Source organism: Glossina fuscipes, unplaced genomic scaffold, assembly GCF_014805625.2.
Source record: "Glossina fuscipes isolate IAEA_lab_2018 unplaced genomic scaffold, Yale_Gfus_2 2, whole genome shotgun sequence".
NCBI classification, from domain to species: Eukaryota; Metazoa; Arthropoda; class Insecta; order Diptera; family Glossinidae; genus Glossina; species Glossina fuscipes.
Window position 1 is genome coordinate 29,815,368 of NW_023998416.1, and position 15,809 is coordinate 29,831,176.

The 15,809-nt window shown below is 34.5% G+C and overlaps 3 protein-coding genes across 4 annotated transcripts in view; all 3 read left to right on the plus strand.

Annotated features, from left to right (window-relative positions):
- Nucleotides 1-15,809, plus strand: part of LOC119633014 (cytosol aminopeptidase-like) — a 185,165-nt gene that overhangs the window by 78,431 nt on the left and 90,925 nt on the right. The window lies entirely within an intron of this gene.
- LOC119633012 (calcium/calmodulin-dependent 3',5'-cyclic nucleotide phosphodiesterase 1) overlaps nucleotides 1-15,809 on the plus strand; it is a 170,959-nt gene that overhangs the window by 27,819 nt on the left and 127,331 nt on the right. The window lies entirely within an intron of this gene.
- LOC119633016 (farnesol dehydrogenase-like) lies at nucleotides 9,952-11,148 on the plus strand. Its single transcript, XM_038026208.1, has 2 exons — nucleotides 9,952-10,553; nucleotides 10,635-11,148. Exons 1-2 carry the CDS (start codon nucleotides 9,978-9,980, stop codon nucleotides 10,800-10,802), a joined length of 744 nt encoding a protein of 247 aa, XP_037882136.1. The 5' UTR covers nucleotides 9,952-9,977; the 3' UTR covers nucleotides 10,803-11,148.

The following is a 15,809-nucleotide window of genomic DNA, read 5'->3' on the forward strand; positions in this document are numbered from 1 at the left end:
CTATACAGAGACAAACACGCACTTACCAGCTCTCATGGCTGAGTAAATTGCCTTTGAGACAACAGAAGGGAAATGCAAAGGAAATTTTCATAATCTTTTTTACAAATCTTTGATTGAAAATAAAACATTGGATAAACAATACGAACATACGCACGAATACAACTAGAATTATCGCAAAACTTTTCCTTCTTAAAGTTGAGTAGAAATTATGAGTTTCTCACAGATTTTTCTTATAGCTTTAGCTTTAGTTACTATCGGTTGTTAACGCTTAATTTCATTTGGCAGCTCATTTAATATCTATTAGCTGAAGAACTTTAGCATTCAGATAACACACATTGCCTTATCCCCTGCTTGCTAAATACTAAGAATTTTGTTACTCGAGATATTCTGACAAATAAACTAAATGATGATGATGACAATGACGATTATGATGATAATGATGATGATGATGATGATGATGATAACGATGAACATCACGATTGTGGTTATTGTTGTTTAATGTGAACATATGAGAACGGAGTTCTTATATGTACTTATGTAAGTAAGCAAAGTAAAAAAATTATTCAATGCACGTTCTACTCCTAAGAATAAACACGCAACACCCAAATGCATATAAGTTTTGCAAGATAACAATACGTGTACCTTAGTAATACTACGAATTATGTGAGATAAAGAAATACGAGTACGTATACGCGAAACAGCGAAACCTTAATTTATTTATGCTTTTACAAAAATTTCATTCTTTCTCTTATATCCCCACTACAACAAGTACATTGAATTTGTAAAATGTTTACATATATATCAAAATATATTGTATACGACATGTATAGCGACAGCTTGGTTAAGCTCGACTAACGTTGGTTAAGCCATCTAACGTTTCACCTATCGCGCGATAGACGCATATATAAAAATTAAGATTAGGTCTTCAAAAATTTACGCCGATGAACAAATTTGACCTCAAGTCTTTCTCTTCTACTTGGCTCACATTAAAGTCTAAGGTAAATGGAAATCCGTATAATTACTTATAATTTATCAGGTAACACAACGCTTAATGGAATTGTTTTTTAGACCGGTACTGTATTGTTAAGCAAGATTTATTGTACTCGCCCATCTCTCAAGTCGGAAGTAGGCTTCTTATCAATTGCGCCATCTTCATTGATTCGGAACACCGTACTATGTCTGGCTTTGTGACCCATTTGCCAAATACCTGCTGCTGCTGGTTGTTCAAATGTCCTCGTACTCTCATAAGATGTGATGGGACATTTCTCTCCTCCGTTCTATAGAATTAGAAATAGAAAACAGAGAATGGAAATTCTTTTCACACTGTACACACTGGCATACACCGTATTCGCATAATAAGCGATGGCTACGAATTCTTCGCAAAGTTTTTGTTTCTATTTTCTTGTTGCTTTCTTGGCATTGTAAAGCATTGTAAATCTTTTCTAGAACTGTTGAAATTTCGCATATAAACATGTTCGCTGGTTTGTGGAGCTTCAGCAAAACTAATGTTTTACATTTAAAACCTCAACTATTTTTAGTTGTGATTAATGAACACACACAGCACAACTACAGCGAACAAAGTGCATGTATTGTTATGCTTAAGCAGTTCGTCCTTATTCTCATTTGTAATGTTAACAAAGTCTAAAGTGTTGCACTGCTTTTACAGTTCTTGTGTGCAGTAGAATTTTGCATATGTATATCTTTAAAGACTAAACTGAGTCCACTTTAACACGCAGCTCACTACATAATTTCGTTTTATAGTTTTTCTGTTTTCATTCTAACACTGAAAGCGTAGCAGTAAGGTGTTAGTTAGTAGTATGCACACATACAATGTAAGACAGAATTTTCAGAAAAAGAAAAAAAAAAAAACCTTAAGCTCTTTAATATCCTATGCACTGTAGTTTAAGTACAAGTCCTCAGCCGAAAATTTCCTTCAAAGTCATTATGAACGGAAGGGAACATATGCACCTTGTATTAATCTTTCTCTAAAGCAATTTTTTCTATAATTTGTACTAAATTAGTTTCATTTGCTTGCATACGTTGGAGTTCTTTCCTTTTCTTCTCCTTTCTTTAAATGCTTTAGTTTATTTAAAAACATTTTTCTAACTTTTCTACATTACTTTTTCTCTCACCTATACATAGAAAAATCCCCACAGGTCTTGGGGGGTCGCATGTGATTAATGATGAAAAATGATTTTGCTTTTATGAAGCTTGCGGTGCTTAATCCTATCCGTACCGATTTCAAATATCATTGATTTTCTAAGCACAATTGTTCGCCTTTAGCAGAAAACAAACTTAAAAACTCATAAAATAGTTTTCTATTGAACACCTTCCCGCTGTTATTAATAAACACTTGTTGTAGTGTTGCTTATCTCCTTGCAATAATTTGTTTTTAATGACATTCTTTGGGAAAAAAAAATCAATTTCTTCTTACGAGAACCTTCAGAAAATTTCAAAAATATTTCTATCATGTGTTGCTAGTAGTTAGGAAAACATGACATCCATCCGAAGGAAAATATTTATGAAAATTTTGTTTATCTTCTTCTTAGTGGAGTTTTTATGAATTAATTGTGGCGTCTTTTTAATTGAATGCTAGCAAGAGTGGTTTATAACTCATAATTACCATAGCACTAATGATGCAAGAGGAAATCTATGTTTAACAAGTAGTGAACAATGCTTTAGGGCCTTTCTTTGATAAAATAATGTTAGCGAATTTTGATTGAGGTTAGATAAATGCGAAGTATTCTGTTCATTGGATCACTTGCATTGATAATTCCGTTAAAATCTTAAAGCGATCCCGGTAAATATTTGAATCGTCTTAAAGATCAATTCATGCTTAAGAATATCGGGTACAGTTTGCTGACTTCTCTAGACCAGATGTACTTTAAAACTTATTCTTTCGTTACAACAATGAGCGACAGGGAGACCCAGAGTGCGTATATGTGCAACAAATCCAATTAATTTATTTATTACATTGTTTTAATAAATTAATTTAAATAATAAAGTTGACGCAAAATCTTATACCGAGCCAAGGTGTGCACGCACATCTCCAGATGTTGCGAAGTGAGAGCATTCTTCGACGAGGGATCACATAACCAGATCGATAACCGTCAAAATAAGTAAGGTTAGGTAAGAGTTCTTGGAAAATTATTAAAAAGACTTTCAAAAGAATAAAATAAATAAATAATGAAGACTAAACACCTTATCTACCTTTTACAAAAGGACCTACAGGTTTAGTTGCTGGAGTTTATTGCTTTGCTTTAAATAAATTATAATAACAAATACTTTCCATATAGACAAGGGCGGTCACGTACTAACTATGTGACTTTCACCGGAAACGACAAGTGCAGTCCACCGTCCTGCGCTTGGCGGTGAGTATAAGACGTAAATGTGATTTAATGACTAAGCAAACAATTTTAGATTTTTCGTTTTGTACTCGTTACTCGGAAATTATTAAAGTTTGAAGACTAAAATTTTCCACATAGCTCTACTCTTTACGTCCAAAAATGGGTCATGCTCAAACAAAATTACGAGTAATTAAATATTTTTTTTTTTCCATTTTTTTGAGGTTTTTTGCTTAGGTAGAATGTTTAAAGGCATGAACTATTTTGCCCGTTCCTCAAATGAACTTGTATTGGCTGTCTAAAAATGGGTTAATTTTAAGATGAATAAGGAGAAGGCGTAGAGAACGCGTTTATCTAATAATATCAGCGATACGGGAATCAAATAAACGAACTTGAAGAGTAGAATGCGACAGGCATAATGGCAGGTATGCGAGATTCGGTTCCCGCCGAATATAATTTATTTTCTTGTTTTTTCTTTTTTCCTCCTGTTTATTTACACATGACATACGTTTTAATTTTTCTTCATCTTTTTCTTCTCTTTTTCGTTACTTCTTGTCAGAGCTTGGTCGTAGTAAGTAGTATAAGATTTATTTTCAAGAGTCAGTCTAATGCTGCTTCAAGTTTATGTTACCTGCATTAAATGGTTAAAACTTTAGCACTTTATGATGCAATTTATACTAGAAAAACAATTTCGCATATCAACCTTGATTACCATACAATTTAGACTATATAGATCCATATTTTGCAAAACCTTTCCGCTTACACCACCTGGAAAGAAAGCCAAGGCTTAATTTTTGAATGTCTTATAACGAACATAGGTGAAAAATAAGAAGATCCTCGTCGAGGAGACTACGTTTACTAAATTTTAATCACGGCGGTTCGCGGTTTGGTCTTTTCCTCCCCTAAGACTTCTAAACACTAAGAAACACTAAATGTTCATATTTTTTTTTTTACTTTTTGTATGACCAATCACTCAGGGATTTCTGCTTTACGTGTAGCATGGCGAAAGTCGGAAGAGAAAAGCAAGAGAGAGTAAAAGAGTGGGTGCCGGATGGAAGTTGTATTTCGATCGTTAGTCTCGTGCCTTTACCTGCTCGGCCTTGTTCGAGCACACATCAATCATAATTAAAGTACAGATGATCTGGGCACCAAAAGACCTTCTTAACTGCTTTATCCTATATATATATATACATGTAATTAGTAATATATTATGGCAAAGATAAATGCTTGAGATGACGTAGCATAAATAATAGTCGGATTTATTCAGCTATATTCACATTTTATTTTTTGCTATTCATACGTTGTTTAATAACCCCACCGACTTTCTAAAAAAACAATATTCGTGGGAATTGCAAGAGTAAGTGTATGTTGGTTCAATTAGCTTTTTTATGCGTTAAATGAAGCATTTGTTTTCCATGTTGTTGTTGTGAATATTTAATCTTCACTTAACGTTCTATATGATTAAAGTAAAAGAACAAAGCTTTAAAACACTTTCGTGGATTTGCCATGCTTTGCTCATTTCAAACGACACAAAAGGATAGATAGATACATTAAAAAAAAAAAAAAATTAAGTTTTAATAATTTATAGACAATATTTTCATTTTTGTTCTAATTGAGTTTTTTATTATTAATGGGAAACTGGAATAGACTGGGACTATTGTACTAAATGACTCTGGCTTGATAATACTCGGATTAAATGAAACTTGAAAAGCAATTTTAAGGATTACTACAGTAATTAAATTTGAAGCTTTTGCAAGCTGCTTTACTTTCAATATCATGGCAATATTGGTACGTAAATTGCCTTTCTAAGCTTCTGTGGTATCGTAACGTCAAGCTACGAGTGAAAAATGAACAGTTTTACAGCCACTTATCTTTATTACTTAAGTCTGTTTTATGCAATGCCATGAAAACTTTTTCCACTGCACCGCTGCAGTTCTTTTTCCATTGAACTGTCTCGCGTTCTTCTTTAAATTAGTCTTCGATTATTATGACCTACTCCACTTGTGGTACAAGGGTATGTTGAGCTTGTGCGGATATATGCAACGCCCGAAAGAAATTGCGTTAAACCTACTTTTTATCACACCGATCCGAAGAGAAAGTGATTCCGAATCGATTAGTCTTGTAAAATTTTGTTACACTGCTGTGTTTTGAGTCAACGCAGCCTTATTTTGGGAAAGTCATTATTTGAATAACTCTATGGTAGTGTGGAGAGTAACATTTGATGGTGGGCTCCGTCCTACTATAGTGTCTTCACTTATTTTTCAATTGTTTTTTAAGTTTCTAGCAGGTCTCTGAAAAATTCAATTGTAATGTAGGAAACTGGTGTGATAAGCTTTGATCACTTCTCTTTCTTGTAAGGATGGACGATCACGATTACACTTGGTCACAGCATCTGCAAAACCATTAGTTGTCTGAAAGACTGAATTATATGTAATTTATATTACAAAGGGAACAAGACGAACTCATTACATTTTTCCATCCTCTTTTTTCCCTTGTACTTTCCACTTTTCGACGTGCTCGTATAAAATCTTCACATCTCACCCTATCAGCTCATATCATTGAACGATAATTGTCCCTTTATGGTTGAGTTGCATTTTTTTCTTACCGCATCTATGCTTAAGTAAAAAAAGAGAAAAATTTACATGTAACAAGAAAGATATATAAGGTAGCAAATTTAATGGACGTCTTCTGTGTAAAAAGTGTTCGGACTTGTTAAAAAATGCAATTTATTTGTTAAGCTTTTCTCGTGGGGTTCAAAATACGTCCCTTCGCATAAGTACTTCATTGCTTAATCCAGTCCACTATATATTTTTAGTAGTAGTAATAGTAATAGTAGTAATAGTCCTCAATACATTTGGTCGTGGTACGACAACCAACCGCCTACGGAGGTTCACAACGTAAATTCTTTCCAAAAGCATGTGCAAAATTTCTATTTTCATATCCGTCGGCGAAGGATGAGGGATAAATTCATTTTGTCAAAACGTTTGCAACGCCCAGAAGCTTCAAAGATCGCCCAAAGTATATATATATATATATATATATATACCGCAAATGCCGCAAAATGAAGCAATCGTCTTCAAATTTGACAGGAGTAATAGATGTTCTTGCAAGTAGATTGGCATTGAATATCGGCCAGATTGATCGAAAGGCACACCTGCAATGCCGCATAACCTGGGAGAACCTCAATAGGGATGAAAAATTAGTTTTTGCTGATTGCTCATAAAGTAAAATAAATCTACAAGCTTTGGAATTGATATGCTGTGGACGATGGTCTATCTCTAAGAAAATGGCAAAAATTGACCACGCCTACCCAAAATTATAGTATATGAAAATTTTATTTCTTTTTCAAAACCTTTATAAGGCGCGGAAGCAAGCTTCAAAAACCCCAAAACGTATATAAATTTTTGTCAGTCATAGAATACCAGTACGGCATACATTAAGCATGTCCGTTTGTTTTGTCTGTCCATCTGTCCGTTTGCCAACCAAGGTAGTATCTTTGGTAAACGTTCTCTCCTCCACAAAAATTAAAATGTAGCAACAGGATGTGAAAATAGTCAAAGAACACGTCGGCAATGCCCGCACATCGCACACAAACAAAACCGAGAATCGCTTTTCGTGTCTCTTTCACGTCGCTCACAAACTTCAACAGATACATGACGTCAATTTCCACAACATTGTTCTACAAAAATAGAAAAGTCCCACAAATAGAAAAAATTTAATCACAACCGAATACAATTTTTATTAATTTTTTTTATGATATAGTAACTAAATCAAATTACAAAATTTATAACCATTTCTGTTGCGAACCTTAACTGCTTGTAAGTGCCAGTACATTAACTATTTTACCCAACATTTTGTGGTTTTTAAGTTTAAATAACAAGTTTTTGTTTATATTGCTTACACATCAACCATCGAAACAAACTCTCATGAGCTCATGGGGAAGATGATGAAGATGATTTGAGACGAATCTCAAAAAAATGCTCGATCGAAATGAAATTAATAATTACAATTTTTTTTTTTAAATTTTCCTATTTCCATTTTACACTTTATAAACGACTAAAAAGGGATACGACCGCTCTTGAGCATAAAATTTGTCTTCTTCGATTTACTTTACAATCCGTCGATCTGTACCTTTATGGCTATAATTGTGCGACCATTGCAAAAAGAAATCATAGCGAGTGTCTTTAAATGACCAGTTCCGGGTACTATGTGCACGAAAGATAATTTTAAATTTTTTTGGGATCCAGCACTTAAAATCTTAAACAAAGTTCAAATAAATGACGCTTCCTCTCATTAGCAGAGAAATGAGAAACGTAACTCATCGCAACGTTCGCTTGCTACGATTGAATATAACAGTGCAGAAATATTTCAATTTGGATTGCCGTGTTCAAAGGCTTTAATCCCTAATTCATTGGCTGCACAAATCTTTTCAAAGATAATTTTCCCAACAATGGCAAGGCAAACTCATTGGTGTACAGAAGGCAAAAAAAAAAGAAAAGGACACATAAAATCAGACAAAGAAAGCATTGTTCTTTGCAATCTATAACAATATATCAATAATGCCTTTTGTGAGTTTATGAGGCAATGTGAACGAATTGAATGAATTTAAGATAAACATTGATTTTGTAAAATCGACAACACAATGAGTTCTTCTTTATTAATACACAAGCAAGAAATAAATGATTGAATAACAAATTTCTTTAAATTTTAAATTTTATTCACCCCCGGGTACGTATGAGATGACTGGATTCCTTACCTTTCATCTATACCATAAGAAAGTATTTATCTGCAATCGCATTATATATATATGTGTATTCTCGATTAATATAAGACACATCCGCTCATCCGCAGGTTTGTGTGTTGGTTAACTGTAATAGCAAAGTGGAATTTGTGGCATACACGAATAGATTCTTGTAATAGTCACAGATGAAATTTGAAAAGTTTGAAGCGCAGCTAGACCTAGTAGTAGAGCGATGTTTGCAAAAGGCAGAGCCAAATATATGCAAAGGCTTCCCACAAGTTCAGTGCCAAGATTGCCTTGTTTGCCTAAATGATCCAAAAAAAGTTAAATGCTTGCTTTCGGGCTATTGTTAGTACCCTCTACAATTATTTTCATCATAAAATTATAAAAATCACGTCTTATTGCCATATAAAGGCTCACCTTTTATGGAAAACCTTAGTAAAGTAAATCCAATAGTAAAATCACTATTGTGAACGAATTTTAAACACGCAATGTTAAAATGTTAAAAACTAAATATTATTTTCTTAAAGAGGCGTTTTTCTTCACCAAGAAGCTTTCTATGAGGAATGGGGTTAGAAAAATGAAATTTTGATGTTTTCAATATATGACACTGTGGGGAATGGCCCTAAACGTGACTGCGTGCAATTCACTCTCACGCCTGAACATGAGACCATATAATCACAACACCTCGGAAAATACGATCTATAGCTCAAACCTAATCGGACAACGTGTTTCTATTAGAAATCCATACCAAAATGAGCCTCACAAGCTCACAATCAAAAAGAAGTCCCGTATCGTGGACATGAAGTTGTTTATAACTTGTATATAATTTTTTAGATCGTATTTGATTTCCTTCCGAATCATGTAGAAATAAAAACATATTCCAAAACAAAAGAGTTAAGAGAAATCTACAGGGCTGTGATCCATTTTTTTTTTTTTGTTCATCATCTTTACCACAACGGAAAACCTAAATTTTCATACTCTGTTGAGATAAGATAAATAGACAGATAATTATTCCAATTTTTGCGGAATAAAAGGGAAAACTCTTATCGCGGACTTATGCCAGTTTATAAGTAACGACCAAAAAGCAGATATTTTCTCAGTTTATGTTTGCCATGTAGGAGTCTTCTTTGAGTGGTTTTTGCCCGGTGTAACTGGCAACTTTGAAGGCAACCCAGGAGAAGGTTTACAACAGACATTACGCAGATATTGCAGTTATACATAAATTTTGGTATAAATACCATCTTCGCTTTGTTAAAAGCGCTTTCCGTGCAAATGAAAATTTTTATCACTATACCAATTTTAAGATCTGAGTAAAAAGCAAAGGGGCCAATTTTTTTGCTTTCGAAAACAATATACGTTGTACCGTGTGACCGATCTGGGCCATGTTTAATAAGTCTGTATACAGGAACTAGCGATGGTTGAAACCGATATCTTTACTTTTTCCAATAGAATGTTTGTCACAGACATTATACGGACAAACAGACGGACGGATAGGCAAATAGACCATCAGATAGACATAAAGGCGAACATACAGACGGGTATGCTTAAATCGACTCAGAATTTGAGCATGATCAAGAATGTACACATGGGGACTCTGAAGCTTTTTTATGGGCGTTGCATATATATTTAAAAAAGTGGTGGGTTTAAAAAAATAGATACGTTGCTCGTTACTCATAAAAATTGCAGTAAAGTAAACAGTAAACAATTGCTTATTCCATTTTAATACAAAGATAATGGATACAAAAAAATTCGCCTACAGCCGAATATAGTTTTTCATACTTGTTGCAATCGAATTTCGTAATTGAATAAACAAATGAATAAACAAACGTTATGGTTTGCTTAAACATTCAGGTACAAGTGTTGTTTGGGGCAAGTCATACAGCGCAAGTATGGAACGTTGGAAAAATTCGTGCGCTGTGGTTACCGGTGCTAGTTCAGGCATTGGAGCCGCTATAGTTAAGAGCTTATTGAAAGCTGATTTACAAGTAGTGGGATTAGCTCGTCGGATTGATCGCATGGAACAACTACGTTCTTCGCTTGCAAACTCTTTGCAGTCACGTCTGCATATTATCAAGTGTGACGTTTCCGATATGATATCAGTGCATGAAGCTTTCGACTGGATTGAAGAGCACTTAGATGGTGTGGATATACTTATTAATAATGCTGGTGTTCACATTAAAGGACAATTGTTGACCATGAATATTAATGATGTGGAAAAAACGTTACAGACCAACGTTATGGGTATGGTATACTGTGCTCGACGTGCTTTTAATTCGATGAAAAAGCGTAACGTAAACGGACATTTAGTGTTGATTAATAGCATACTTGGCCATAATATACCTAACCTTGGTCCGAGTGTTATGCCAATTATTAATATCTATCTCATGTGTAAACACGCTACAGTGGCAATGACAGAAGTTTTGCGTCAAGAGTTTCGCGAGAATCAAACTAAAATTAAAATCACGGTAAGCAACTACGGTTTATGAAATACTTTAATTAAAGTTCATTCTACCGCGTATTAAATAACCGGGGACTAATATCCATAGAGCATAAGCCCTGGCTTGGTCAATACTGAAATGACAACGGAAGTCTATAAAACGATGTCTGCTTTGGAGCCGGAGGATGTATCGATGGCTGTATTGTACTGTTTGTCTACACCACATCACGTCCAAGTACATGAATTAACTATAAAGCCAGTAGGTGAAATGTTTTAATTACAATTCATTTATATCAAGAATATGGAATTCTTTCGAAATTGCTTTGTGTAGATACTAAAATAAAGGAAGAAAAACCAATCACTTGTAAATCGAACTTTTACTAGTGTGTTCAAAAAGTAAGAACACTTTAATTTTTCCTTCCGAAAATAAATATTCCACCCTCTTTTTGCGAGTAGTATTGGTGCATAAGGCTGAAATAATATTTTTTGTTGACAATTTGGCCCGGCGGCAGGAATTCTTAGTGCACAACACGACGACAATCGAAGGAAACTTCTTTCAGGTTTTTTAGGTTTTCACTCACCTTTTATAAGATATTCTTTCCGGCTGTTTCCGAATCGTATGCGTACATCCAAACCTCGTATCCCGTAATAATGCGTTTCAAGCCCGATTGACAGTCAGAAATCGTCTCCTAACATATTGTAAAAATCGGAAAAAATACTTTTTGTGTCGCACGAAACCATGCCCAGCTGAAACACTCAAGACGTTTGTGATCTGAAATATGATGAACTTGAACATTGGTCTTGCTTTTTGGTCAGAGTGTTATAGCCGCCATTGAAAGATGAATAATTCCTTATTCATATATTATAACTATTGTGGTAAGTAAATATTGAGGCTTTGTGAACGTGGGCAACATGCAAAAGCGCTTGATGTGGATACTTCTCTGATTATGCTAAGCATCCCTTTCGATTCGTTTAAGCAAATTTTTTCATCTGTGTGTCAACATCAATGTTTGGCGTCCTCAAGTTCTGTTGTGTAGTGGGCGTTTCCGCTGAATAATTTCTCCGATTTCCGGCAAAACCGCTTGCAATAACATCCAATGTTTTTGCCAAATTTGAACATAGTATCTTAGTATCAGTAGAGTGTTCATCACGTTAATCCGCAGCCATTGACAATCGGCAGAACAGACATGCGTACATGGACTCAGTACTTGCTATTAATCTATAACATAACATGTAAGAATCTCTGAGGCTTCCACCAGTTTATTGGAAAGATTTAAATTTCAACAGTTTATTATATTAGGTAGAGTGTCTGAGACATAACAATTACTTGTCATCCATGGGTCAAAGTTGCAATAGGGACTCTTTGATGTTTGTTAGTTCAATCGAAAGCAGCGTCGCTTTGAAAATAAGCCCAAATGGCATCATAAGCTGGTGAAAATAATATTTCAGCTATGACAGCAATAAACAAAGATGATCACGATGCACGATAGATGAAATTGTTCGACGGATGGCTAAGGCTAGATTGAAGCCACATGATCTGATGCGTTGTGCTTCGTAGAATTGGAAGAGAAGCGCTTCAACAGAAAAACCATCCACAGTGTACTGTCAAAATAACAAGCACGCAGTGAAGACGAACTGAAGAAGTGAGAATTCGATGAGGCAGACTAGATACTCTCCAACGTACAGCTTGCACCTTACTTGCTTGTGAAACTTACTTTGTTCAATTTTTCACCTAGAGAAGTCCCATAAGCTTTATCAATATAAAGGTAGAATGGCTTCGCCAGAAAAATCCATCAAGATGACACATATTGAGCTTAGTCAAGTTTATGTAAAACATAATAAAAAGATGTTCGAATTTGAATGAAAAATATGGCTTGAAATTTTTCTCTTATCTAATTTATAAGATATTGACAGATCATCCGCATTGAAGTGCACCTTTAGTTTGAAGCGCCTTCCTCTCGAGCCTAGTCGCATGATCGAAGCGGACAACAAATTGCTAGTTATTTCCCTTTTTATACGAGAAGAAGGTTTTACGCATACTATGATATTTGGATAAAAGTTTGAGCAGTCAAGTCGATCGACCAATATTTATAACTCAATTGATTGAAATATTTATGAAAAGAAATTCAAAATATTTTTTTAAACGTTACCTTTAAAGTCGTAAAATTAACATACGTTTAGTTGTTAATGCCAAGAGAACAATTTTTTTTTATTGTGTGCCTCTAGGTTTTGCTCTTTTTGTTATCATTCTATTAATGGCACACACGTTCAACTTTCTTCCCCAACTAAGACTAAGAATTTGTTTTGCATGTCCCTTCGTTCGTCTTTCTTGTTGACTACAGCAGTAACGCAGAGGTGATTTGTAATTTTCCAAAAGCGCTGCACACAGTGCCTTTTTTTCCATTTACCTGTGCTGACATGTCGATTGGGTTAAAAGCAAAAGTCGAGTTGATACCTATTTTACTTTTGAAATCATTGTCATCACGCCATGGTTAATGGACTGTTAGCTGGATAGACGAGTCGACAGACTAAAATGTTCATGAACAGATTAAATTATCGCAAGAATATGTCGAAAGCTTTCTTTTTGAATGTTCCCCAGCAAATCAAACTAAATCACACACACTTTAGTGCTTACGATTGCCAAGAGATTTTACTACGATTTATAGTGTGGCATTTCTATTAATGGTGAGTACATAGCTATTGTACTGCATACAGTATGTAGAGTACATACCTATTGTACTGTCAAATGTGACAGTCTACGCAACAGGTTCACTATATTTTGCTTTTTTATAAATTTTTGTAAACAATACAAATCCTGATAGTAACCGGACATACAAACAGATATAATGGTTTTTAGATAAATCTTTGTTTAAGTCAAAACATTGGATGACTAGCATAACAAAATACAAAGGCATTCGCATTACGTTAAAAGAGATATTATGAAAACGGTTTTGAACGTTTATAAAAATCACTGCAATCTCCTTAAACAATTAATATTAATTTGAAAAAAATGTTTATCTGTAAGTTAAACTTCCTCTGAGCCGTTTTACTTGAGGCTTATCCCCATAGTGTGCTGACTTGTATTGTCATTTCATTTGGAACACCAGAAAAGAATTCACAAAATCTTTTAAGGTAAAGGCGTACTTTATGAAAGTGATGCTTCCCGCAAGAGTTGGCAAAATGCATTTGGAGTGCTTAAGGTTAGAATAAAAACTCAAAAGTAATTATTTGCCTGGAACTGGAACGAGCTATTTCCGCCCTTAGGTATCGACAGAAAATATGAATCCAGCTTTTATGATATTTAAATAAAGAATAATTGGCTTCAATATTTGAATGCTATTGCAATTTAATCCATTTCATTAATATCGCAATGAAAATGAATACTATAGTAACTATGTCAGCGAAACAGCTAAAGTTATGGAAGCCGATGAAATTGCTGCAATTAACACGCAACCACTGGAAGTAGTTAATGGGCAATATTTCACTCTTTGGATGTTTAGATTTTTTTTTTTTATACCCAGAGGGAAAATATTTGTAACCTCCAAATACCCAGAGAGAAGCTTCAGAGATCCCATTGGAATATATACACTTGATCAGCAGCAATTCTAAATCGATTTAATCATGTCCGGCTCTCCATATCACTGCCTCTCCCTCTCACTTTCTCCCCATCTACATTCCTCTCCGTCTCCTTCTATCCCTCCATCTGTCCTCCTCCACCTCTATTCGTTTGTCCGTCTATCCATCTATCCATCTGCCCATCTCTCTGTCCTTTTGTCTCTTCCTCGATCTATCCATTTTCTTCTCCGTCTCTCGCCCTGTCCGTCGGCCTATCTCGGCGTCTGCCCGTCTGTGGTGAACATTCTTTTCGCCATGAAAACGTGTTTATCGTGTAAAAGTTCCTTAGCTTAAAGGTTAGTATTCAAAATGGGGCAAGACGGCCAAAGGGCATGCCTACAGGACGCTATAAGGTGTTCTTCCACTTTGTAGGTTTTTCCGCTTATTACTCGTACACTACAATAGGCATACGAGGAAAATTTAAAAAAAAAATTGGCCACGAATTGACAGCGAAGAGAAGCTTGCTTTTTCTGGGTTTTATTTTCTAGTCCTTAGAACGGAGATAGTGAGCATAAAAAGTTCTGTCCAGCAGGCGAATATAATTGTCTTGTAAATGTCTTTTTGTTTTTAACTTGGTTTTTTATTTCATTGCTCTATAGCTTATCCTGGATTATATGTTTATGCAATTGTTTTTAAATTGATTAAATCATAAATATTATTGACGTCAGAATGAATGTTAGCTGTAAGTCACTGTAAATTGCTATTGCATCTAATGTTTGGATAATATGTAAATTTAATTTTCGCAATTTCAAACAAATATTTGATCTGTCAATATTTAACAAAGGATTTTATTTGCATGTTTTTTTTTCTCAATAGAGAGAGGGACTTCCTGAATAAAATGCAAGCGATTCTTGCAATGGAAACTTAAAAAAAAAAAATAAAGAAAAAACTCTTTTTCGAAGCAAAGCAAATACAGAAAATGAAATACTCAAGGAATGTGCTGGAAAATCATATTGAAAATGCTTAAAAATGTATGTGAGTGAAAGTTGAGGTTACAGTGGAAGCGTCGATGTTTGTGAACGTGTACGAAAACACTTTACATGACCACACAAAACTATGCCACAGAAATTTACTGTGCGAAACAAAAAATAGTGAAGCATACAATCTCTTTTAGCTGTTGCCGCTCACTGCAAGGACTATAAAAATTAAAAAAAAAAAAAAAAAAAAAAAAAAAAAAAAAAAAAAAAAAAAAAAACACTTGTATGTAAAAAATTTTGTTTTCCACATTTTTTTTTTTTTTGGTATACTTGATTTCATAATATTGTAATGCACAGCATACTTACACCGGGCATCATCGCATACTTATATTATTAAAAATATTAGCAGAGCATAGACTCACACGTGCTGTGATGTTTTCGGACATATTGCTATGAATATGTGTTAAAAACAATGCTAAATGCAACGGAATATTATTTATTTAATTTCGTTTCGATGATTGCAAACCATGTGAAACCGCAATAATGAAATTTAATTTGGTTTTCCTGCTGTGCTACAAATCATATCTAAACAACATACATACATGCATAGATAGAATATTAAATGATGCAGCGGTTTTTAAATATATTTTACCGGTTTCTCTTTATCTCTACGTCTCCCTATCTCTCTCTCTCTGTCTCTCTCCCACTCTCTATCTCTGTACAATCCTTTCCCCATCCATACGCACGCAAAG